This window comes from Bos indicus x Bos taurus, chromosome 10 (assembly GCF_003369695.1).
Source record: "Bos indicus x Bos taurus breed Angus x Brahman F1 hybrid chromosome 10, Bos_hybrid_MaternalHap_v2.0, whole genome shotgun sequence".
NCBI lineage: Eukaryota > Metazoa > Chordata > Mammalia > Artiodactyla > Bovidae > Bos > Bos indicus x Bos taurus.
In genome coordinates, this window is record NC_040085.1 from 64,664,326 (window position 1) to 64,691,183 (window position 26,858).

Below are 26,858 nucleotides of genomic sequence, written 5' to 3' on the forward strand. Positions count from 1 at the left end.
GTGAGGTCTGTGCGTGTGTATGCTCAGTCATGTCCAAGTCTTTGTGACCCCATGGACTATAACCTGCCAGGCTCCTCTGTCCTTGGAATTTTCCAGGCAAGAATACTGGAGTGGGCTGCCATTTCCTACTCCAGAGAATCCTCCCACCCAGGGATTAAACACACATCTCTTGCTTCCCCTGTATTGGCAGATGGATTCTTTACCACTAGCACCACTCGGGAAGCCCCAATTGTTGTGATGCACTAGACCCTTATGGAGGAATTGCAAAGGGAGTGGTGATAACTTGACCCTAATACCCACTTCAAAGATAAGAAACAGGCTGATGCTTGATGTTAGAGAGAACTTCTTGGTAGAGAAGTTTGGTTTGGGAGTGATGCTGAGTTTGATGGCACCCAGTTCAAGAAGCTTCAAGCAGGCCACTTAAAGACCTTGTTTTTAGCAACTCCCTGGACTGCTGTCTCAGGAACATAATGGTGAGACTCTGTGGCTATTACCCTGATACAGCAGGGGATAGAGAAAGAGAGCAACTGTGATGTATTAGAACTAGCCGCACTTATCACTAAAGGGGATGGGAAAGTACAGGGATGTGTGAGTGGTTTTTTTCTTGGACCAGAAGTGGACAATGTGGGAGAGAGCCCTGCTGGAGACATTTTATATCTTCCTAGAAGGATTACCTAGAGGGGTGATGTAACCCCAACCAGGGTTGAATCATGAAATTCCCTGGGGCTAAGGGGAAAAGTAAAAAGAATCAGCCATCGGGAAATGCAATGTACATGTGAAGAGCATTATAGTCTAATGTTCCCACTGGGATCACTGAGGAATTCAGAAATGCACAAGAAAGGTGGTCAACCTGAACTATCCACCCAGTTTAGGAAGCATCAGCTTAAAATAACTCTACAGCCAGAGGAGATCCACCCCCAACTGATACTGGTGTCAGTCAAGTAAGATCTTTTGTGCCGATGTCCACTCACCCTCCCTCATTCTAGAGCCTTTCAGCATACTGAGTTGGGGAGAGCAAAATTGGGAAAGACAGACAGAGAAATCTGTCTTTGGAAAAGGAATCTTCCCCACTGCAAGTCTTCCTGCTGCAGGGCCCTGGTCTGTGGGAGGGGAGGAGGTTTGACGTTAGATGCGATTCAGAATTTTCACAATAGCACTGGGGATTTTGATTTTTGTGAATTTTAAAATATTTATTTGTTTATTTGGCTGCCCTGGGTGTTAGTTGCAACACGCGGGACTTTTAGTTACAGCATGTAAACTCTTAGTCGTGGCGCATGGGATCTAGCTTCCCAACCAGGGATCAAACCCAGGCCCAGTCCATTGGAAGTGCAGAGTCTTACCCACTTGACCTCCAGGGAAGCCCCATTCTTTAAAAAATATTCATCTGGGATTTTTGTGATTTTTTTTTTCTTCCTCAGTGATCAGGGAATTTTTTGTTAATAGGGATGAATGGATAGCTCCTGCTTTTATTGTGATTTTACTTATAATCTAAGAATTAGTAATATAATAATCAATCATGTTATCATATTGGAGAAGGAAATGGCAACCCACTCCAGTGTTCTTGCCTGGAGAATCCCAGGGATGGGGACCCTGGTGGGCTGCCGTCTATGGGGTCCCACAGAGTCGGACACGACTGAAGTGACTTAGCAGCAGCAGCATGTTATCATACTATTGTTTATCATCAAAGAGTGAATGGATAAGCTGTGCGTTCACTTGATTTGTCATCTGGGGATCAAGGAACAATGAACCTCAGACAGTGGACTTGAAGTAGAGTTCTGTTCTGTAGACCAGTTCATGAATCAGTTCTGCTCAATCAACATGCCAGGCAGAATTAGGAAATTACTTTATAAAAGAAGATGTTTCACATCCCTCTGCCTCACCCTGACATAGATATTTTCTGCTCCTGAAGTGCATTTGGGCGAATAAAGAATCAAATAAATGATTTCTTGAGCAGGTGAAAAGGTCATTAAAGAATTTAGTGTCCATGAAATCCATCAGCAGATGAATGGATAAGAAAGCTATGGTACATATACACAATGGAGTATTACTCAGCCATTAAAAAGAATACATTTGAATCAGTTCTAATGAGGTGGATGAAACTGGAGCCTATTATACAGAGTGAAGTAAGCCAGAAGGAAAAACACCAATACAGTATACTAACGCATATATATGGAATTTAGAAAGATGGTAACAATAACCCTGTGTACGAGACAGCAAAAGAGACACTGATGTATAGAACAGTCTTATAGACTCTGTGGGAGAGGGAGAGGGTGGGAAGATTTGGGAGAATGGCATTGAAACATGTAAAATATCATGTATGAAACGAGATGCCAGTCCAGGTTCGACGCACGATACTGGATGCTTGGGGCTAGTGCACTGGGATGACCCAGAGGGATGGTATGGGGAGGGAGGAGGGAGGAGGGTTCAGGATGGGGAACACATGTATACCTGTGGCGGATTCATTTTGATATTTGGCAAAACTAATACAATTATGTAAAGTTTAAAAATAAAATAAAAAAAATAAAAAATAAATAAAAAAAGAATTTAGTGTCCATGAAAATGAAGGGGAATACATAGCCTCTTCTTCAAGGTTCACAGACTATATGTTAAATGTTACTTTGTCTAGGATGCAGGCATGTTTCATAGTGATCATCCTCCCATTGAGTAAGAATCTGGAAATAAAAATTAATAGGACAATTTTTATGTTATAGAAGAGACATTATGTGTAGAGCTATCGATAGCAGGCACACAGCCACTTTTAATGAAGTCTCACTTCAAACATCCACCAACGCTTGATGAGCTCACTTGTAGTTTTTCTTTTTTAATGATGTGTTAAGTTCTAAAATATCTAGTTAGTAACCTGTTTTTGAAGTAGGGCTCTTTAGAACACGACAAGGTAATTGGTTCAGAATAGTGACACTCGGCTGGCGAGTGCAGCTCTCTGGGGTCAGGTGGAACATCTGCTCTTAAAGAATGTAAACTGGTGAAATAAATTCTAAATAAAGATAAGGTTGTTCCTGCAGGAGGAAGAAGGAGACTAAGAAAACTGCTAAACTCTTGAAAAGTGTCATTTCCCAATGCTGTCTAGGGAGTCTTTTGAAGGAAACAGTGATTAGTACAAAGGCTGCAGAGTGTCTGATAATTAACGTTTTATTTGTGTTTTTATTTGATTCATGTCATCCCCTTAGCTTCATGAGAGCAAGAACTCCTTGTCTCTCAAATTTAAAATGCCGCCCAGCCCTACAATCATTTGGCCTCTTTTCTTTTTCTTTCACCATCAGAGAGATTTCCCTGGAAAGGACCTTGTCTACTGTCTCTCTCATCAACAATTCCCTCTGCTAAGCCACACTCACTCCCTACCTTGGCATGTCTCTCTCAGGGTGTGAGGGTGACCCGAAGTTGCGGGGGGGGCGGGGTGCAGATGAGTGGCTCCTGCACACACAGGCCTGTGGCAGCTTGGACAGACTCTGGAGACACTGGCCCTTTGGAGCAAATCCAGAAGCAGTAATGGAACTCTAATGAATATCCCTTTTATTTTGGTTGGTCAGTTTTTCAAGAACATACTTCAAATTACAGAGAAATGTAAGCCGCCTTACACTGTATCAGGGCTGCTTGGTACAGTGAGAAAATAAAATGTAGAAAAGCACCAGGGTTTACTCTTTATCCTGGGAACCGCTTCTTCTTCTTGTCAGCACTGACAGCCCTGCCAGGCTACTCTCCATTTCAAGAAGAGTAAATGGACTGTGGTGTGTGTGTGTGTGTGTGCGCGCACATGTGCGTGTTTTCAGCAGGGTTTAGTCCATGAGGAGAAAGTATTCACAGAGAAGAAACAGAGCTTGTACTCTTGACCCTGCTGTTCATCTAGTGTCCATAGGTCCCCATTCCACATCTTCCTTCATCAGACTTTGCTTTTTAGGATCTTTGTATTTATAAACTATCCCTCCAACAAGTAGTGTTAAACTGTTTTTAAAAAAGTGAATGACTCTGGGTTTTATATTTTGGTTGTTGTGGTTGGCAACTAAACTAGAAATCCAGGGCAGGTCTCCCTCCTTAGAACACATGACTAGGGGATTGGCCTTTCTTCCTTTAGAGAGACTCTTGGTGAAGAGAACTTTTAACAATTGTTCATCTTAAAATGCACCTTAAAAATTTCAAGAAACACATTAATTTTACTAATGGGAAGGCAGATTTAAAGCAAAAGCAGTGAAATCTTTTCATTCCTTCCAGAATGTGGCCCAAGGTGAATACATTAAGTGTAGAGCTTGGGATTTACCTAATGGTTTTCAGAAGCCAACTCCATAGCTTTGATTAATGCTGCCTCATAATACCAATGATGTGTACCCCAGTAAATCACTGGAACATTTTTCCCTGGTAATATATTAAAGTCATACATTAAGGCTACTGTGGTTTGGGTGATATATTGCTGGGGGGGGAAAACACACCCAACTGCCTAAAGGCCGTGTTGTACACACTTGGGTTGACTTAAGCCTAGCTCCTTTTTCATGAATATTTCATTGAGTATATTCGGAGAACTTTTTGAGTACCTGCCCACCCCCTACCCACACCACCGCCAACATTAAAGACATGGTCCTCAAATTTGCATGGGTACTTTGTTTCAAAGAACTCTGTTCAAATACAAGTACATGTGAAAAACGTTGAGTAAGTTAAAAGTATGGGCTTCGTAGTCCTCAAAATTGTTGGGTTAGAGTTCTAGCTCTTTCATTTGATGGGCTATGTGGTCTTGAGTAAGTAAGTCATTTAGACTTTCGGTACAATGGGGTGTGTGTGTGTCTATCTCGCAGTGTCACAAAGAGGATGAGCTGAAATCCTAAATGTAAGTGGATAGCCCAGTTCTTGGCACCAAGTCAGTGAGTGAGGGCTCCTTTTGAATGTTCTAGCAGGGACCTCCTGACCAGCATTTTTGTACCCTACTTGGAGTCTTCCGTAACAACTGCTTTATTTTGAGCTGCTTTGGGTGACTAGGTTTATATAGGAGTCAAGGTTAATGATCCAGGTAATGGCCTTCCATTTGGAAATGGTATGGCAGAGTTGCAGGGCGGTGCTAAGTACCTCGTCTGGCAGACTCCATTCTCCCTAGGCCACCTTCCTTGCTGGGCAGTAATGGGCTGCATGGCTCTGTGGTCTAAGCACAGAACATCCTGTGCCACAGTGTGGACAGGATCTCAGTGAGGGAGAAAGTAGTGACCATTCTAGTTCTTGTCCTGAGTTTTGGCTGTTGATGCTGGAGATTAAAGAGAAAAATGAAACTGGAGAGACAGCTTTTTTCACCAAGTTCAAGTGAAATGATTTGGTTTCAAGCATCCCAGATAATCTCTGTTAAACTTCAGTCCCAGCTGAGGCTGTACTGGTCTGATCTCACAGTCAGCAAAATCACAGTTACCTTTTAAAAATGCCCAACTTGGGTTGTTACAGAAATCCACCTATGCCTTGTGTGTACAACTTGTGGGTATAAATCATACTAACTGCATTTGTAAAATAGCAATAATAGTACAAATAAGGAAGTTTTCTCTAATTTCACCAGTCTGACTCAGCTACCATTTTCATATTTCTAGAATCCTCTCCAAACTTTACCCTATGCATACACAATTTTATGTTTCCACTATTGCATAGTTACAATCATTAATTTTATTAGATAATACATGAATATACACATGTACAAATATGTACAAATTAAAAGTATAGACTTCCATAGAGCTAACAATGAAAGTCTATTACCTTACTCCAACCAGTTTTTGTTTCATTATGTTTTTTTTCAAAAATGTCATCATCTGCTTGTGTTTGTGATTTCCTTTTTTTTTTATTCAGTAGAAAGACTGAGCTTGTTCTCATTTTATAGATGAGGCAACTGAAGCCCTTCCCCACTTCTTCCTGGAAGAAACAGCAAATCTGAGAATGAGGGCCATGTGCTCAGAAAGGGCCTGGGTCCCTGATGACTTCCTTGAGCGGTTCTCTCAGCTCTGGGTTGCCTACATCTGGTTTTGTATTACATGAGAGAAATAACCAGCTACTTGGTTTAGTCACTCTAGCAGGGTTTCTATCACATGCAGCCAAACACATTCCCAACTGATACAGCTGTGTTCTCTCATAGACTTATCCACTTACCATTTGCTGATTTCCGGTCATGTGCCCACAGTGTACAGATTATGCACATAAGGCTAATAGTTAACATTTCTAGAACAGTTACTGCAGGCAATACTTGTATCATGACCTTTACATGTCTTCTCATTTAGTGCTCCACAATAACCCTAAAGTAGGTATTTTTCTGTATTTACAAATGAAGAAACTCAGAGAGATGAAGTATCCCACTCAATAGCACTCATCCAGTAAGCTCCACGCCTCTCGGACACTCAGCTGCAAGAAACTGCATCCCATTTATCCTTTAGGGACATAGGGACCGAATAGATTTTTTTGAGATGCCAAACAATATGGTTAAAGAAATCCTTACACTGTGAAGTATGTATGGTTATTCCCATCTTCAAATGAGATTCAGAGAGATCAAATGCCTTCAATGCAATTAATTCAGCCTGACAAATATCCACGGAGCACTGCATTCTGGAAACTTTCTCAGGTGCTTGAGGCTACCCGGCCGGATGAAGCAAGGCCTGGCTCAAGTGAATGCTGCAAGGCAGGCAAGACTTTTTCTGGAATTAAAGCAGTTGCAGAAGTTGTGCTTTCTCCGGCTGGCATCAATTACTGACTTTCTGTCAGCAGAATATTCCAGATGGGCTGGTTTCTGTAAAATCCCTAGGGGGAATCCCAGGGCTTAGGAAGGGGGAAGGGGAGGGAGGAAGCTGGCAAAAGAGACTGTTTGCAAGGGCTGCTTTTCAGTCTCCCCAAATCAGGTACAAAATCATGAACTGTCCCAGAACACACTCTATTTGTTAATTGTTCAGTTCTCCCAAGCACAGAGAGGAGAGAGAAAGGGAACCTTTGCCATGTGATTGGACTCAGATTTGTTTACCAGATCAAAGCCCTTGGGTAATGGAAACTTCAGAGGGGGAGAGGGCGGGCGGGGAGCAGCGCCGACAGCGTCTACTTAGCTGAATGCATCATTCTGTACACTCTGGAGCTTGAGCTGCACGGTTTGGAAATGCCAGCTCTCTTCAGGCTTGTCACAAGAGGGTTCTGGGGCGCTGGAACAGCTCAGGGACGCTGGATGCTAAGCATGTTTATAGAGGGAAGCTGCTGGGCCACGTTCGTCTCCCATTCTGTAGACATCTCTTGTTTCTTAAGGGAAAAGTAACAAGTTCTTGGTTCCCCTAACATGTGTGTAGCTAATTTTGAAATTGTTAACATTTCCTGATGATAAACTTTTTTTTTTCCATTAATAAACAGCAGGAATTTATTTCTTCTAGGTCTGGTTCTTCTAGTTCTTCTAGTTCCAAGATCAGGGTGCCAAATTGTCGGGTGAGGGCACTCTCCTAGTTGCAGAATTCTCGTATCCTCACATGGTGGAAAGAGGACGATAAACTTTCTGAAGGGTTCTCTGTATATCTCATGTCCTCTGGGGAAATACGGACCCTCCAAAAATTCCTACACTGAACCCTATCCCCATGGGGATATATTAGGAAACTGTCAGGTTTGGGGGAGGTGATTAAGGTTAGATTAGGTCATGCGAGTGGGGCCCTGGTGATGGGACTAGATCGTCACTGTTGCTCGGGTTTTTCTTTAGTTGCGATGTGTGGGCTTTTCACACACACAGTACTGGCTTCTCTTGTTGCAGAGCCTGAGCTCTAGGGTGCGGGCTCAGTAGTTGTGGTACGCTGGCTTAGTTGCCCTGTGGCACGTGGAATCTTCCCAGACCAAGGTTTGAACCCTTGTCCCCTGCATTGGCAGGCGAATTCTTAACCACTGGACCACCAGGGAAGTCCTCCTAGAGCCTTTATAGAAAGAGGAGGAGACAAGGAGTCTCTGACTAAACCATACACTCTAATAGTTGTACTGAGAATCATTTATAGTTCAAAACATTAATTATAAATGAAGAGTAAAAGGGAAGGAAGGATATACCAAATTAATATCCTGGTCACCTCCAAGGAGGGAAGTTCAGTGGGAAGAGGGCCAGGAAGACTTTTGCTTTAAATGTGTTGTTTGGATTTTTCTTATAATGAGTCTGTACTAATGTATTACTTCTATAATTAAAAATTTTTTCTAAAAAAAAATTCTTACACAGTACATATTAAAAGTGGCTCTTGCCTTTAGTTATTTTAAACTACGAGGATTCTCATCAATCTTTTAAAAGAACAACTCAGCATAATGCCAGGTCTTGAAAAGTAATGTTTTTAAAATGACAAGATAGTTTGGGATTAGAATTCTCTTATAAAGTGGAGGTTGTTTGCACTGGGAATGGACCGATAATACTTTGCAAACAGCCGTTGAATGATTTGTGATTGCTAAGTGCCCAGAGGATGAGCAGCCCCCAGTGCATGCCTGGTGCTGTTATTAATGTATCTTTCATCTTTTGCCTGCTCTGCAAATGTTAACTGGTTCACTCTCAAGAATGATATGATAAATTCTTACTGCAGTTGGAACCTGAGGTATATAGGGACAGGTCAAGGGGATTTTTTCACTGTAATTTTTGTGGGAGCTGATTTAACAGTCAATAGAATAGGAGGGTCTGGGAGAGAAGACTGCTGTTTTTTTTTTAATTTATTCCTTTCTAGCTGTACTGGGTCCTCATTGCTGTGTGTGGGCTTTCTCTAGTTGCGGCGAGCAGGGGCTCCTCTGTAGTTGTGTTTGGGCTTCTCTTCATGGTGGATTCTCTTGTTGCAGAGCACAGGCTCTCGGACTTCTGTAGTTTTGGCTCCCATGCTCTAGCGAGCAAGCTCAGCAGTTGTGGTGCATGGGCTTAGTTGACCTGCGGCACGTGGGATCTTCCCAGACCAGGGATCTAAACCATGTCCCCTGCACTGGCAGTAGGATTCTCGACCACTGGACCCCCAGGGACGTCCAAGACTTCTGTTCAGCCACCAGCAGGATGACCTTTATGTTTTACGCCCAGTGTCGCTGCCTCTGGGCCACACTTGCGACAAGGGTGTCTCTGGTGAGGCTGGGAGTCCCTGTGCCTGCCTGCTTGGGCCGACCATGAATAAAGTGTTTTAAAAGACCCTCTCCCTTTCAACTTGAGATTTTACTTTCTGTTAACTTTCTCTGTTTCCTCTGAAGACCTAAGAAAATTACTGTGTCAGATGTGTTATTACTAGGCAGAGTGACTTATGGCAAAAATTAGCCTTCATGGTGAACTGTATCTACACAGGGAAAACCTAGAACCTGAGGGAAGCCATAGCTCTGGGCTTCCTGAGAGCTGTGACTCAAAACTGTGCAAGTTCTTTGAGGGCGCCAGGCACAGCAGCTATTCCTGTGGAGTTGTTACAGGAAATGCTACCTCCTGTGGGGCATGAGGGTCTAGACCGGGGCAGGGATCCCACACGGACCTCATGTGGTCTCATATCGTTGCACTGGAAGCCTGGAAAACCAAACAGGAGAACCCACGGTGCCATATGGATTGCTGCATGGACCACTTCCCAGGGGAAAGGGAGCACTGTTGCTGCCCTGCTGACAGGATTTCCTGTCCTAGATTCTGAATCTAAATATGCTTGACTGTGGTCTTGTGCATCTGGATACTGAGTTGAGTCTGAGAAGCTGCCTACCCAGGAAGGTTTTACAGATCCACTCTGTAGCCATTTCCTGAGGTCTTGTGCCTCTCAGGGAGTTGTTAGGCATCCAGACTTGGTTCCCTTCTGCTTCCTATAAAACCTCTGCCCTTCTCAGGCCACTGGGAATCTCTCCTTGAAGCCTTTTCGATATTCCCATTTTTCTTCCTGTTCTCAGTACTGTATCTTTGGTATGTATAGTCCTTTAATAAGATTGGAAGAGCCATTGCCTTCAAGCATCTTTGCCTTCGGCCCTGCAAAAATTGCTAAGGCAAGGAAATACGAAAGGCTATATGTTAAGAATGGTGGGCAGGGGACAGAAAAGAAAATTCTAATCAATAGGTGAAAAATTCATGCCGCCACACTTGTCAATATTAATAATAAAAGCTCTTCACATTATATAGAGCTTGGTTCTTTGCAAAGTGTTTTCACAAACAGTCTCTCGTTTCGGCCTGACAATATTATTAATATAAGGGAAGCAGGCAATGCAAGCCCTTGGGAAGGCTTGCTTTCTAACATTTGCTTGTCACCGTGGTGTAAATGCTCACACCATGGCCAGTTCCAAACTACCAATGACTTAACAATCTGAATTTCTAGATATTTAACTTGGGAGTCACTTTGGGAGTCAGGACATAGATAATCATCTTAATTTAAAGGTGAGCAAAGCAAAGCTCAGAAAATCTGTCCAAGTCACAGAGATAATAAGGAACAAAGCTAGGAACTTGAACTCATTTCTGCTATTCTGTGCCCTTTTCTTGAATCAAGTCCATCCTTCTGGTATAGTAATAGTAAAAAAAAATCCTGAATATATTTGCCACCAATGAAAAATACCTAAAAAAAATTCCCTTCACATGTCTACTTGATAATCAGTCTTATTTCTCTCCTCCATCTGCTTTAAGGAAAGATTCTCTCAGTGTGCAGAATCCTTACCCTCCCCATTCATCTGGGACCACACTCCACCAGTTAATTCCTCTGTCTTACATCTCTGAATCATGACTCTTCCTCCCTCATCTGTATCTCCATTCACAATGTCTCTAATCCAAGACTGATTCCCTTCCTTTGACTTGTTCACCATCTATTTCTGATGATCATGCTTCTTGACAAAGTCAGGTTTATTCCAACATTTCCACCCGTACGTTAGGTCACTGTTTTTTGACGTGTCCTCCCAAACACCCCAGATCTCCCCTCTCAAAGGTCATCTGTGCCCTTCTCATGTCCAAGTTCGGGCTTTATATCAGTCCTCCTCTGGTTTATTCTTCCTTTGGCACTTGATGTGCTAATGATATCCTTCTCAAACGCGTTTCTCATTTGGTTTTCCTTCTCGGTCAGGCTCCACAATTTTTCATCACGTCTTTGTGCATGGTCTTCCTCTTAGAAAAGGGAGCCTCATGAGTATCTAGACAGAGCCTGGGGTTCATGCTTCATTATTCAGTCATTGACTCCAGCACCCTGTCTCTTCTGTTTCTCTCTACCTTTTACATCCAACCTGACACTTGGCAGAGGAGCCTGGCTGCTTTTGGAACACCATCATATTCATTTCACTTTATCTGCCCCATGACTCTGTGAAGATGCAACACCCACTAGGCAGGTGTACCCATATATTACATGAAAGGAAAACATCAAACTAGCCTGTGTTTCCAGGAGAAGTCCAGAACAAGTAGACCTGATGGAACTGGCACGTCAGCTCACCGCCTAAGTCTCATGGTTCCTGACTTTACTATTCTCACAAAATTCTCTTGGACCCTTTAGATCACCAGAGTTTGGTCTGTTGGAAAGAATATAGGCTTTGAGAAAGGTCTGGGCTTGAATTCGGGTTCTGTCACTCACTAGCATCATGGCTTTGGGCACGCCCTGTAACCCTTCTAAGTCTGTGTTGTCATCTGAAGAAGCTAAGACCCTGTTTGTGAGGAGGCTGCGGGCTGTGAGATAAAGTATGAAAAGTGACAGCATGGCGGTCACTGAACAAATGGCAGGTCATTATCACTAACTAGGTTTGTGTTTGATGGCTCCCCACAGGCTCTAGTTCTCAATCCTAACCGATTTGGATAACCCCGCTCCTGGCTTTATCTGGAGCACCCGTCCACAGATGGTATTCCTGTCCAGACCCTGACCTTTGGCTCTTTGAACTCTACTTTATTCCCAAATTGAAGACATATAGGAAAGGAGTTTCACTCTATTTTAGCCCAGCTAGCTTTGCCAATCTCCCAGGTCCTCTTTTGCCTGATTTATGACCTAGTAGGGCCACAGTTTGGTTTGGAATTTCTAAGTAATTTAATGTAAACTGGAATGCTTTTTAGGTAAAGTTTACTATACATGCAGGTCTAAGTTGGTTTGCTATTTCTTTTATTGTCTTTTGAGATCTGTGAGCAATGGTCACTTCTTGGTTTGCAAAGAAATGCCTATCTCTTTTGAGCTCCAAACCAGTGAGTTTCTGGAAGTCAATTATGTTTAGCCCAGAGGATACTTTTGTATTGTTTTGTTTAAGAACACTTTTCCCTATGCTGAGTACTAAAAAGATACTATCTCAGTAATTTCTGTTGGGAGGTGAATCAGCAAATATAGAATTCCTTTCCTTAATATGATACCATCTGTAGTTTTGTTCGCAGGTGGCCCAGTGGTAACAAATTCGCCTGCAGTGCAGGAGACACAAGAGACTCAGGTTCGATCTCGGGCTTGGGAAGATCCCCTGGAGAAGGAAATGGCAACCCACTCCAGTAGTTTTGTTTGTTCATTTGTTTATTCCTGTACCTTACTTAGGATTACAAAAGTTGTGAAGATGCTTAAATCAGATAATTATGTGTTTCTGAAAGGACTGAAGAGATTAAAAATCTTTTATTAACAAATTATTAAAGAATGATATATTTTCAAATTCAAGCAGTATAGAATCCATAAGATATAACACTATTAACATCACCTTTAGAGGATTTTTTGCATGTGTACTAACAAACACATGTCTGAAAAATATATATGTTTATATGCATTCTTGTGTGTGTATTCACATAAGGCTCTGCAATTTGCTTTTCTCAATTACAGTGGACTCTTAGAATTTCTGTGTCAGTAAATAAAATTTTGGCTTCTTTATTTTTAATCATATGCATAATACTGTCACTAAACAGAGGTGCAATTTCAAATCAACTCATTCATTCTCATTCCTTACAACCACAGAACTTTTGGTTCTAATAGGATTTCACTGAATAGTACCTAATTATTTAAATAGACAGCTCTTCCTGTCTGATAATTCATGAATAAATAATTCATTAGTAACTGAGGACGACCACAAACTTATATTTCTACGAAAGAAGAGGCTTATTGAATTAGGAGGATTTGTATACCTAAGCAGAAATGGCAAGGCATATAGGAGAAGACATTGCTCTAGAGGCCGAAGATCTGGATTCTAGTTGCGATTCTTTTGTGTTGAACAAGGCACCAATATCACTGGGCCTCAGCAGTGTCAGTAAGTGAGGATATTAATGTCTACCTGCTTAACTCATAAGGTTCTTGTGAGGGTGTCATAAAATATATGCAAGCACTTTGAAAACTATCATTTTTTGCTATTTTGTTATTTAATGATTTCAGTGAGTTTGAGCAATTGAGAGTAAGTTGATAGTTGACACTAATGTTGAGATCTCTAATTATAACATGTCTCAGAGATTGGCCACAAATTCTGTGTGATATCTTCTATTGAGAGGAGATGTCTAATTCTTCCCAGCTTGGGTTCCAAACTCATGAATGAAGGAGCCATCTTGGGTATTCCAGCATTAGCAGACATGACGTGGTGAAGAGCCATCTTAGATACTGTAGTACATATACAGACAAAGTACTTATGCTCAATATATACAAAGAATTCTTATAACTCACTGGTAATAAAACAAAGGGCCAAATTTCTCTCTGCCAGCCCCCTTGAGACGAGGGTGCAGACATTTTGTCGCTTGGCAATCAGATGCACTTTCTCAAGTCCTTCAGTCCTGAGCTGGTGATGTGAACATACAGAACCATTTAAGGTCACGCCGGTGGCACTGAGTCTAGCGGCTGGTGACAGAGGCTGCAGGGACAGCGGGGTGTCCTCAGAATCTGTCCCGTTGATGACGTGGCTTTGACTTTGTGTCCTGCTGGCCAGCTGGAGTTCTGGCCATTTTCCCAGACTGATTCTCCAGCCTTCTAGTCCTGTGAGTCACCTGCTATGTTTCCAATAAGTTCCTTTTTCTAAGCCCAGTTGCTATGGTTTCCAACAAAGAGCTCTCACTAATTTGACAGAAAAACCTTCTTGGGATATCAATGAGAGAAGGCCATGTGTGCAACTTCCTTCCCAACTCAGCAATCTGTTTTTTTTATAGGACGTTTATCATTCTTTTCGTGTTATCTAACCAAAGGACTAGAAGCCAAAAGTGTCTGTAAGTATAAGCCTGTCTATAGGGATGTTTGCCATTTAGTATTGTTGAGTTTTTCTCACCTTGGAAAATTAAAAGAGAAGTCATTCTAACATTTTTGGTATTCAAGTAGAAAGTATATTATGTCTTGCTGCTGCTGCTGATGCTAAATCACTTCAGTTGTGTCCGACTCTGTGCGACCCCAGAGACGACAGCCCACCAGGTTCCCCCGTCCCTGGGATTCTCCAGGCAAGAACACTGGAGTGGGTTGCCATTTCCTTCTCCAATGCATGAAAGTGAAAAGTGAAAGTGAAGTCACTCAGTCGTGTCGGACTCCTAGTGACGCCACGGACTGCAGCCTACCAGGCTCCTCTGTCCATGGGATTTTCCAGGCAAGAGACCTGGAGTGGGTTGCCATTGCCTTCTCTGATATTATGTCTTAGAATGTTTTAAAAAAAAATACATTGTTTTGGTCAAATCCATCTTGTCAGAAGAGTGTCTTGCTTTATTAATTTTTCCCATGTTCCCAGAATAAGAGACAGCAATCGAACATCAGTTCAGGGCCCCTTACAACTCTGAATGAATTTTAAGAAGAAAAAATTTCAATGAGGGAAAGCTTCCTGCTCTAAAGGTGAAGTCTCAGAGAAGAGGAAGGAGTAAGAAGTCAGAAGAGAGGGCCACAACAGGAGTGGAGAGAAGATGGAGACACTAAAAAGACATGAACTCTGAGCACAGACCCAGGATGCCTCTGTTACCATTGTGTTCATACTCTTTAGATGGTGCCCTGAGACTCAGCTCTACTGCTCCAAACTGCCCAGGAACAGGTGAGAGGCAGGTGGTCAACTCAGTCATGGTCCAAGAGCCCTCACTGAGATGCTGTCTCCAAGAAGAAGGAGTACTGAGGCCACAGAGGCTCCAGTCTCAGCCCAGAGGTGAGGGTGCAGTGAATGGGCACAGGCTACCACTCCCCTTGCATATAACACCCAAACCAAGTTGGCCACTTACCTTCTCACTAATAAAGACCATTATGTCATGTTTTCACACATGCATGCTCAGTTGTGTCTCTTTTGCGACCCCATGGACTGGAACCAGCTGCCATTTTCTCCTCCAGGGGATCTTCCTGACCCAGGGTTTGAATCTGGGTCTCATGCATCTCTTGCATTGGCAGGCAGATTCTTTACCACTAAGCCACTTAGAATGTCGTGTTTGGTTTAGTTGCTAAGTTGTGTCCAAATCATTGCAACTCCATGGACTATAGCCCACCAAGCATGTCATGTTTAATATATATTAAAAGACATTGGAACATATACATAAGTGATGAAACACAGTAATAAAATGGAGACCCCCCATCCCACTACCCAAATTAAGAACTAGAATGTGTGTGTATGTGTGTTAGTTGCTCAGTCATGTCCGACTCTTTGCAACCCCATGGACTTTGGCCCCCCAGGTTTCTCTGTCCTTGGAATTCTCCAGGCAAGAATACTGGAGTGAATTGCTATTCCCTTCCCGACCCAGGGGTCGAACCCTGATCTCCTGCATCACAGGCAGATTCTTTACCATTTGAACTACAGGGAAGTCAAGAACTAGAACTAAAACTACAAGGAAGTCAAGAACTAGAATAGCCAGTATTAATATTAAATTTGCCCTTTCCTTTCTTTTTAAAATTCCTAGTATGGAGTGCTTAATTCTGTCAGAACACATATGTAGACTTGGGTGAACTGAAATAGACTAATACTGGATAATATTGGAGTAGGTTGCCACTTCCTACTCCAGGGAATCTTCCTGACTCAGGGATCGAACCTGCGTCCCTTGCATCAGGAGATGTGGATTGTTTACCACTAGTGCCACCTGGAAAGCCCTAAGAGTGGTTATTCAGTCTTTAATTACATATTCCTAGTTATGCTGTTATTGAACAGCCCCCTTTTAGAAGAGTCTTCCTTATATTGAACGGGAGTCTGTGTCCCATGACTTCCACCCATTATTCTTAGCTTTACCATTGGGAGGCACTGTGGTTAAGAGTGCAGATTCCAAGATACAGAGAGGATTAGCATGGCCCCTGTGTAAGGATGACACGCAAATTCATGAAGCATTCCATATTTTATTAAGAAAAAAAAAAGAGTGCAAATTTCAGAATTGACTAGATCTAAGTTCAAAGCTCAGTCACTTGCTGATTATGTGATCTTGGCAAGTTACTTAGCTTCTTTGTAACTTAGTTTCATCTTCTGTAAAGTGGGACTAATAATACTATCCATTTTATAAGACAGGCTGGACCAGACCATAAATGATGGCCTGGGTTTGAGGACTGTTGAGGTTTGCTTTGAATTACTGTAGCTTCTGTGTATTATCTGATCATTTCGGAATTACAGTACACTGTTGTTCACAAACCGGAATTATAGTGGTTTTTAAAGGTTAGTGGTTTAGTTTTTCTTCAAGTATAAGGGAGTAGCCAGTCCAGAGCTGGTATTTTTCTGCTCTGCCATTTTTAGTGGGTGGTTTCATGATTCAAGAAGGTCACTGAGTTCAAAACACCATCAGAGTTCCAGAGAGAAAACTCAAAAAGGGAGACAGGGTACATGCCAATAGCCTTTCTTCTTTTTAAAGAAGCTTTCCTGTAAATCCTACTCAACAATGCTCACCTGTCATTGGACAGAGGTAAATCATGGGGCCATCCTTGGCTGTAAGGCAAACTGGGAAACGTAGTCTTTTAGCTAGAACGTTACCATCCTAAATAAAATTAGGATTCTGACACCAAGAAAGAAGAGAAAAATGGGTATTGGCAGCTTGCAGTCCCTACTAAGTAAATTAATCAAGCACACACACACTGATAGAGAGTACTCTGCTTTACTTAAAGTCTACTGAGTTAAATGTTAATCACATCTAAAAAATGCCTTGACAGAAGTCTCTAGACTGGTGCTTGACTGAGTCCTGTGACCCAGCCAGACTGATCCACAAAATCAGCCATTACACATACATTAAAGTTACAAACAGCTTTGGCAGCTCTGTGCCTCTGTTTCTAATGGATTGAAGTGGACATGAAGTTCAGTGAATCTACCAGCCCTGGAGGAACTTCCCAGATTACAAGAGCCCTGAGCCTTGGCTTGCCTTTTGCATCGTTTCTGGCTGGTGGGGTGGGGAGGTGCAGGTGGCAGGAGGGATGTCTGATGCTCTGGGGTCACCTTGTTACCATGGAACGCAGCCTTTGTGTTAGTCACAAAATATTTACTTCCATGTTTTATTTCTTACTGAGTCCAAGGGCACTACAGGCCTAGTCGGAGCCGGCTGTGAGTCACGCATGGGTTCTGTCAGCTCACTCACCTAGACCTTTCCAAGGCTCACCCAACTCCACACAGAGTTCATTCTCATTCCTAACAAACATTTGATAGTCACTCTCACATCCTCTCATAAGTATTTCTTCTCCTATACATACCTGGTTTCCATCTTAGCACTTTATAATCTTGGATGTACATTGTCATATTGGCGGGGGGTGGGGGGCGGGTAGTGGTGATGGGAGGGTGGGAAATGGAACATGTTAGTGCATTTTTCATTGTCACAGATGTTAGTGTGCAATGTAGTTAAATGCAGACTTTAAACAGCGGAGTTTTATAAGTTGAATAATAAAAGCAGTTTGTTTATAAGCACATGAATAGCACTCGAAAGAGGAAATAAATCCTGTGTTCACAGGGGCATTTCATTTGCGGGTGTACAGCTCCCTCCCACTTCTGACCTGAAGAAGTCTGATCTGGTGACAGCTCGTTTTGCAGACATCACAACTGGAGCAAAGCCAGATCAGAGGAAAGGGGCGGGGGAAGGGTGGACTTGGTATTTATTATTTGGTGATATGCTGTAACTAAGCAGGAGCTTTACTGCACTTTTCCTCAAAGCCTCCAGATATGAAATCCAGGTAGAATTGATAGGGTAGAGGCCGAAAGAGAGCACTATGATGTGCTTGCAGTTATGTCTGGTGGTTTCTTACATTCTTACTTATATTAATAATGGAGAGAAATAGTGGCAAGGGGTGGGTTGGACAGAATGCATTTCACAACTGTCTCTCTATATATATATAATATATAATCTTCAATTTGAAACTTCCCTTGGTTTCCACAGCCCAGCTGCAGAAGGCCACCCAATTAGTTAAAAAAGGTTTGAAATCAGGGCTGGGTTTCTTTGTGTGAACTAAAATAGAGGAAATGGCTACAATTGCCTTGCCAGGGGTGTTCAACCCTAAATTAGACTAAAAAAGCCATCATATAGCATCAGACAACTTAAAAAGATGTAAAACGGGAACTGCCTACTTTGCACATCTGTTAAGAACATCTGGCTTTGGCCTGAGCCCTGATAACTCTGACAGTTAGCTGGTGGCCCACAGATTAGAAAAAGAGACAAACCCTCAACGTGTCAGGCTCATGGCATAACCACTAAGCCCAAGGGCGAAAAGAAGCTGGGGCATTTGAAGCTGCCATCATGGCCTATGCTCAGCTCACATTCTGACTGCAAACTTGAAAGAGAGAGGCTTTTGGGGGCTCAGGTGCTGGCCTCAGGATGCTGTCACTCTGTACCTGGCCCCAGAGGGCCCTTTGGCACCAGCATCATTGTTGTTGGGGGAGGGGCGCAGTTAAGGGGCTGCATCCCTCAATCACAGCTCCATTTCTTTGGTGGTATGTGTGTGCTTGGTCGCTCAGTCCTGTCTGACTCTTTGTGACCTCATGGACTGTAGCCTGCCAGGCTCCTCTGTCCATGGGATTTTCGAGGCAAGAATGCTGGAGTGGGTTGCATGCCCTCCTCCGAGGGATCTTCCCAACCCAGGTGGTATTGGGTTGTTGAAGAGATGTGCCCTGTGGCAGGCTGCATTTTCCAAAGATGGCCACGACGACATCTCTCATCCCACATGCTAGTCCTCATCAAGAGGCAGAGTCTCACTTCCCTGCCCTCGAGTGTAAGCTGGCCACAGTTACATGCTTGCAGCCAGTAATGTGTCTTGGAGATGGTGACTTCCGAGGTTGGGCTTGGAAGGCCATGCAGCTACCCCCAGGCTTTCTCAGAAGGCTTGCTTTTTGGACATCCCTCCTTTGGTGCTCTGTGTCAGAGCCAGCCGCCACGCTGTGGGAAACCCCAGTCACAGGAGAAGGCCACATGCCCATGCTCCTATTGACAGTCCCAGTGGAGGCTGGCTTTTGAGTCCTTTCAGCTTGATCCCAGACATATAAGGAAGGAAGCCTGCAGATCATTCCAGCTCCCAAATGAGTTTTGCAGCTGAGGCCCCAGACATCATGAAACAGAGACAATATACCCCTACTCTGCCCTATCCGAATTCCTGACCCCAAGCATCCGTGAGCACAATAAAGTGGCTATTAAATTGATGAGGGTCTTCCCAGGTGGCACTAACAGTAAAGGATCCACCTGCCAATGCAGGAGACAAAAGAGACAGGTTTGATCCCTGGGTCAGGAAGATGCCCTGGAGGAGGAAATGGCAACCCATTCGAGTATTCTTGCCTGGAAAATCCCATGGACAGAGGAGCCTGGCTGGCTGCAGTCCATAGGGTCACACAGGGTCGGAACCAAAGGAAGTTTTCAGTTGAAGATCTATATCGTCTACTAGGTTTGGGGTGGTTCATTATACAGCAATAGATAATCATAGCGTGTCCATAAGACAAACTTCCAGAGGAATCTGAATGCTATTAATCAGTACAACCTGTTCACTCTACCCACCTCCCCAGGATCCTTCTAGGCATGCCCATCACTATGTTACACGAAGTGCACTTTTGTAAGAGAAGTACAGGGCTACTACCTGCTGCTTTTTCATAGGAACAGAAAAAGATACCCATCCCTCTGAGATGGCGTGGTCCTGCCCCACATCACAAGCCTGGCAGGCCAAGTGCATACTCTTAACCTGGTAATATCTTGCGTAGTGTACCTGGTGATATCTTGCATAGTGTACTGTACACAGCAGCCCTGGAGAAGTGTAAAAGTAAGTCTCTCTTAAGGAATGTACATTCTTATCTATATGAAATATGTGTATTTTATAAAAGGAAAGTGTCAAATGCTGAGTCATGTGCTAACACTGATTAGAAAAAGTTTTGTGCCCTGTGGACTGTAGTCCACCAGGCTCCTCTGTCCATGGAATTCTCCAGGCAAGAATACCGGAATGGATTGCCATTCCCTCCTCCAGGGGATCTTCCTGACCCAGGGATCAAACCTGGGTCTCCTGTATTGTAGGCAGATTCTTTACCATCTGAGCCATAGTGGAAGCCCATAGAAGAAGCACTGAGCTTTTAAATAGAAGATCTGGGTAGAAGAACTGGGCTCAGGTTACATTCTGCTACTGACCAGTATTCAAGGCCTTGCTTGGTGTCTGGGAACAGGTGCCTGGGTTCTTTGAACTTTGGTGTCTTTCACCTGGGTAGTAAGACTTGGCTTTTAAGTGGTCACTGTCAGATATTCCCCACTTACGGTAGAGCGGGGTCTAAGGACTTAGAATTACTGCCAAAACCTGGACTCAATAACTCATATGCACATTTTATTTGTTCATATGGCTTGGTTCTTAGGAGAAAAAAAAAATCACCTCAGTAGAAAAGTCTTCCCCAACCACCATCTTTAAAATATCAGAGCTCCGTGACCACTACTGTTCCCTCTCTGTGGTGGATTGGGGATGGCCGCACGTTCTTTGATCCCCTTCCTGTGGAGAGACAGCGTCTCTGTCACTTACATGTAGGCAGGTCCTGTGGTTTCTTTGAGCAACAGAATATGGCAGATGTGGGGCTGGGACAGTTTCCAGGCCCAGGCCTTAGGAGGCTGACAGTTTCCACTTCCTGCCTCTTAGAACAGTTTCTCTGGGAGTCCTGGATTTGATTACCTGAAGCTGCCATGCTCAAGTAAAGTGGAGGCACTCCACTCAAGAATTCCAGCTTAGCCCAGGCTTCTGGTCACCTCCACTGAGGCTGCAGACGCTCTGGACCTTCAAGACTAGTCCATCTGCCAGTTGACATCACTGACTAGAAGGACTCCCCCATCTGGGCCCTGTCTGGTCCGCAGAAGTATGAGATGTAGTAGAACAGTTCTTATTCCAAGCCACTAAGTCTTGGGTGGTTAGTTACACAGCAGTTCCAGTATCTGGAACACCACCCCTCCGTCTGCTTTGTTTTCCTTACCTCCAGTGGTGTCCTGGATCTGGCTCATACTGGCCTGTGATAACAGAGGATAAAATTTTCAGGAATTCTGTGAGCTAGTTATTAAACAAAGCCATCACTAAAAATTAAATAGTTCAAATTACAATGAAATTGATAATGTTAAAAACAAAAGTAATAGATCCTAAAAACTCATAACGTCCTAGTTCTTTTACTATGTTTTACCCTCATCTGTGCTTTGAGGTTATATCCCTTGTGTCTGTCTATGGTGGGGCTACTCTGCAATAGTGCATTACAGCTCATCTCCTCCCAAGTCCATGGTCAGGGATATCACACTGAGAGCTTGAAAGTCACCGTGTGTGTCGGCTAAGTCACTTCAGTCATGTCTGACTCTTTGTAACCCCATGGACTGTCACTGTTGCTGCTGCTGCTGCTGCTAAGTCGCTTCAGTCGTGTCCGACTCTGTGCGACCCCATAGACAGCAGCCCACCAGGCTCCCCCATCCCTGGAATTCTCCAGGCAAGAACAATGGAGTGGGTTGTCATTTCCTTCTCCAATGCATGAAAGTGAAAAGTGAAAGTGAAGTCGCTCAGTCGTGTCCTACTCTTAGAGACCTCATGGACCGCAGCCTACCAGGCTCCTCCATCCATGGGATTTTCCAGGCAAGAGTACTGGAGTGGGGTGCCATTGCCTTCTCCGATAAATACCACAGAAATTATCAAATGCCTTCCAGAGAGCTGGTTGTTAACTATGTCTGAGCTCGCCGTTACTGCTGTTCACTGTATTTACAACCAACAGATATCTTAGGTATTTTACTGAGTATTTCTTTATTGTTTCCTTCCTCAGTGGACTCTAAGCTTCCTGGGAGGAGAAACTTTATCTTTTTTTTTTCACTGTTGTGCCCCCAGAACCTCAGAAAACATCAGGCACAGAGGAGGCATTCTATAAGTATTTTGCATGAAGGCATTCTGCTCTGTAGCATATGTGTAGTGAAATTCATAGGTCATTTGCCACATCCTCTTCTCTGGAGACCTACTGGGATCACTCTCAGCAGCTGTGTGGTCTAAAGTGCTGGCCACAGACTCGTAGTTCAAGCTAGACCAGTGAACATCCCTTAACCACACATTGGAGTTAAGTGAGGGAATCCAAGATGAAGTGGGTGTGTGAGGATGAGGGAGTGTGAGCACAGGCCAGCAGTTGTGGAATGACAGGTACTTTAAAACTTTCGGGCTTGCAAGCTATAGATGTCCTCTTCCTGTTCATCATGGGGACTGAGTAGCAAAGAAAGCTCTTCTTCCAAGAAGACAAAGCCGTTTCTCAGAGAGACACAGTGATGAGTGATGGCTGCTTCCGAGGTCTCATGTATTCTCAACCTTGGGTCGCCCTGTATCTTATAAAATATTCTCTTGGTGTGTATTCACTAACTTAAATTGATTTCTGCAACCCAAAACACCCTAACAAACACAATCTCTGTGTTTGTTTCAATATAATTTTTAAAATTATAAAAAAAAAATAGCCATGTGTCTCTCTGGGTCCTTTTAGTAGTTTTGGAAGGATAAGTCATGTTTAATCTCTATGGTCTGAAAACACGTACATGAGGTTTGTTGTTCAGTCACTAAGTCTTGTCCGACTCTTTGTGACCCCTATGGACTGCAGCACAGGCTTCCCAGGTGATTCTAGTGGTAAAGAATCCAGCTGCCAATGCAAGGTTAAGATAAGAGATAATAAGAGAAATAAGAGATGCGGGTTTGATCCCTGAGGTGGGAAGATCCCCTGGAGGAGGGCATGGCAAACTACTCCAGTATTATTGCTTGGAGAATCCCATGGTCAGAGGAGCCTGGAAGGCTCTGGTCCATGGAGTTACAAAAGAGTTGGACACGACTGATGCGACCTAGCATGCACACATGGACTACAGCACCCTAGGCTTCCCTGTCCTTCAATGTCTCCCGGAGTGTGCTTAAATTCATATCCATTGAGTTGGTGAGGCCACTCAACCATCTCATCCTTTGGCCTCCAGAAATTTGTCTCCTCAGTCACAATATGTTGGAAATTACGTAAAAGCTATGACAAACCTAGACAGTGTATTGAAAAACAGAGACATCTCTTTGCTGACAAAGGTCTGTATAGTCAAAGCTATGGTTTTTCCAGTAATTGTGTAGAAATGTGAGAGTTGGACCACAAAGAAGGCTGAGCACCAAAGAACAGATGCTTTCGAACTGTGGTGCTGGAGTACTCTTGAGAGTCCCTTGGACAGCAAGGATATCAAACCAGTCAATCCTAAAGGAAATCAACAGTGAATTCACTGGAAGGACTGATGCTGAAGCTGAAGTTCCAACACTTGGGCCACGTGATGTGAAGAGCCAACTCACTGGAGAAGACCCTGATGCTGGGAAAGATTGAAGGCAGGAGGAGAAGGAGCAAACAGAGGATGAAATGGTTGGATGGCATCACTGACTCAATGGACATGGGTTTTAGCAAACTTTGGAAGATAGTGAAGGACAGGGAAGCCTGGCATGCTGCAGTCCATGGAGACGCAAAGAGTCGGACATGATTGACTGACTGAACAGCAGCAAAGGTTAAAATATACTTGTGGGTTGAAACAGAAACGGCTTCCTTTTGCATCAGTTTACAGTTTATATTAGGACCATGACTATGGAAAAGACACTAGAAACTGACGTGTGCAGGTCCACATCGGAGAGAGTTTCATGTAATTATTTCTTATTATATGGTCAGTTTTAGGCAGAAGGAAAGTCTGATTTGAGACAGTCATTTTTACTGTGTCAGAGAAATCCTTGTCTAAGGACTTTTTCATGAATAAAGATGATTCATGGTGTTATTCTTTATCTTGCCACTTAACCTGAAATTTTTATCACAGGTAAATGACATGAAGGTCTTCTATGACTTGTATTCCCCACAATCAACACTTTATGGCTTTTCAGATTTCATTTTCCTCACAACAGCCTACTTCTGTGCAGGGAGCACATTTGTTCTTTACTCTTCCGCTTGACCACGGAGAGTGTTTAGTCTCCATGTTTGCTAAGTGAGCCCATTTTGGGAGGCAGTTTCATGATTAGTTGAACAATTGAATTCATTCACCCTACTTGGGTTTTTCCTCTTTGTTTTGATGTGGGTTTTTTTTTTTACCCCTTCATGAAGAAACAAAACAATTCAATTCTGAATTTGTATTCTGGTGGCAACTTTTCTTGGTTTTGCCAGCCTGCATTTTCAAAATGAGGGTTTTCAAAGCTACTGCCCATTTCAGCACCATTTTGTCTAAACTGACTAGTATCCAAACAATTTTGTTGTTGTTGTTACCTACTTGTTAAACCATTTAAATTTATGTTTCATACCTCAATGAAGTCAGAGAAAAAAGGAGAGCACTTTGAATTGAGCCCCTGCTGGTGAGTTAAAGAGCAGTTGCCCTTCACCCAAGCTACCTGCCAAGTCCTTTTTACTCCTTTAACTTAAAGGCAGGAGGAGAAGGGGACGACAGAGGATGAAATGGTTGGATGGCATCACCGACTCAATCGACGTGAGTCTGAGCAAGCTCCAGGAGATAGTGAAATACTGGGAAGCCTGGCTGTCTGTGGGGTCGCAAAGAGTCGGACACAACTGAGCAATTGAACAACTTAAAACAGATTGGCCACTTTCTTCACACAAGCTGCACCCTCCAGCATCATTCTGAAACCCACCTTGATGAAAGCTTTGAGCAACTCCTCACTTACTCTATTTGCTTTTCCTTGGCTGTTCTGAGTTGAGACACCTCTCTTTTTAGGTGCCAAAAACTGTACTGCTCTTTCTTCAAAATATACACAATTATTAAAAATACTTGAAAATACACACAGCCAAGTGATATAAATGCTTGTGCTCAACACATAGATTTAACAATACTTACTTTTTGCCATAATTGCTCTAGGTCCTTTTTCTTACAGAAATTGAATATTACAAATGAAAAGAAAGCCCCTTTTGCAGCCCTGTCTTTCCATTGTCTCTCTCCTCACGACTGGTTTTAAAATGTCACTATAAGAGTGATGGCTTCATGTGTTATATTCCTCAGGGCTTTCCCAACTGAGAGGCACTGTGATTTAGGCCCATTTACGTCTCGACAATAACAAAGCCCATATTTGAAATGAGTATCCAGGTGCATATCCTGTGCTTTGTAGAGTGACAACTGCATCTATGCTTTGGAGTGACTCACTGTGATGTCGCCAAAAATCTTGGCTTTCTCTGTCCACCAAAGGCAAATAAAAATACAGAGACACAGTCTGGAGGAAATAGAAAGGTGGCTTTTAATCATCAGCTAACGGAGGGGAGACTGTGCCGCATGAGGAATCAGGGGATATATAGATATGGGCTTGCAGTCGGGTTGGTGATGAGGAACGAACGTGTAAGGATCTTATATTCTTCTTCCTCTAACATTGTTTTAGAAAGAGTCATAGACTTGCGTCAGGCGGCTTGGTAGTTAGGTCCACTGTCTTTCTTGAACTGTACTATGGCCTGCTTTCTGTAGCATGAAAGGAGAAGCATTACAAGGTATGTGTGTGTGCTGAGTCGCTCTAGTCATGTCTGATTCTTTGTGACCCCATGGACTGTAGCCTGCCAGGCTCCTCTGTCCATGGGTTTCCCAGGCAAGAATACTGGAATAGGTTGTCATTTCCTCCTCCAAGGGATCTTCCCAACCCACGGAATGTCTCCTGCATTGGCCGCTGGGTTCTTTACCACTAGCGCCACCTGGGAAGCACCAAGTGGTCTGCGAAGAGAGTGCTGGAAAGGTGAGCACCCAACACAGGATATGATTATCATATCCGGTTAATCTTTCTTAGTCTCTAGACTACAGATTAGGAAGAGTTAAAGTACAACACGTTCAGAAAAGGCCAAGAGAAAAAAGAAAACATTTTCCTCTTTTTTACTGCAACAACTGCAGTGGGGACTGTGCTACTTTCGTTTTCCAACTGAAAATTACCACCCTTTTAATAAGGTCAATGAAGAATGGCATTGAAAGTTACAAAACCAAGAATATCTGGGACCTCTGCGCTAAAGGAAATTCCAGAGGCACTTTGGTGATTCAGCAAGGGGGAAAGAGCCAAAAGCTAAATCCCCTGATTCCCATAGATGTGTCCTCCCACATAGACGAATAGGTGGTTCTATTTCACTCTCAGATCTGAGCTGCACGAGGCAGCCTGAGTACTCACTTTCAAGAAGGTGGCTCCCATGTAAGACAAATGGAGATTCTGGAGAAAAATTGCAGACAGCCTGCCAGAGGGGATAATCTGTCTCCAAGTTGGCATCTCCCAAGTGTCTGATTCTAAAGCTATAAAACATGAAAAGTGTGTGGGAAACAGGCAAGCTAATTCCAATGGTGCATGTCTGAGCTGTCCAATACTTGCTGACTTTAAGAGGCCTTTGTACCAGGAGACAACTTGCCCTTCACCACATAGCACTGCCTCAAGGGCAGGCCCTTCCAGGGTCCCAGTCACTTGTTATCTGAGTGATTCCAGCCTTTGCCAGCTTTTGTGTGGGGCTGAGTCAGAGGAACTCATAACAATAATAGCAAACATCATAGAAAGCTTAGCATGTGCCTGGCACAGCCAGAGAGGGTTTATATGCTTTATTTTGTTTAATCCTCATAGCAGCCCTTTAGGGCAGATCCTGTGGCCCTGAGGTCACACAGGAATGAGTTGGAAAGGAAGCAGTGTGAC

General features: G+C 43.4%; 1 protein-coding gene and 1 pseudogene across 2 annotated transcripts in view; both read left to right on the plus strand.

Moving 5' to 3' along the window:
- Positions 1-15,051, plus strand: part of KIAA0586 (KIAA0586 ortholog) — a 165,536-nt gene extending 150,485 nt beyond the window's left edge. Inside the window, exons 31-32 of one of the 2 annotated variants that reach the window (XM_027554224.1) lie at positions 14,006-14,062; positions 14,569-15,051. In XM_027554224.1, coding sequence (XP_027410025.1) covers positions 14,006-14,062; positions 14,569-14,570 — 59 coding nt within the window. In that variant the 3' untranslated portion in view covers positions 14,571-15,051. Of the gene's footprint in view, positions 1-14,005; positions 14,167-14,568 lie in introns of those variants that run through there. The other variant, XM_027554221.1, reaches the window with a different exon arrangement.
- Positions 15,052-16,041: 990 nt separating this feature from the next.
- On the plus strand, positions 16,042-16,139 carry LOC113900511 (annotated as a pseudogene).
- Positions 16,140-26,858: the final 10,719 nt, after the last annotated feature.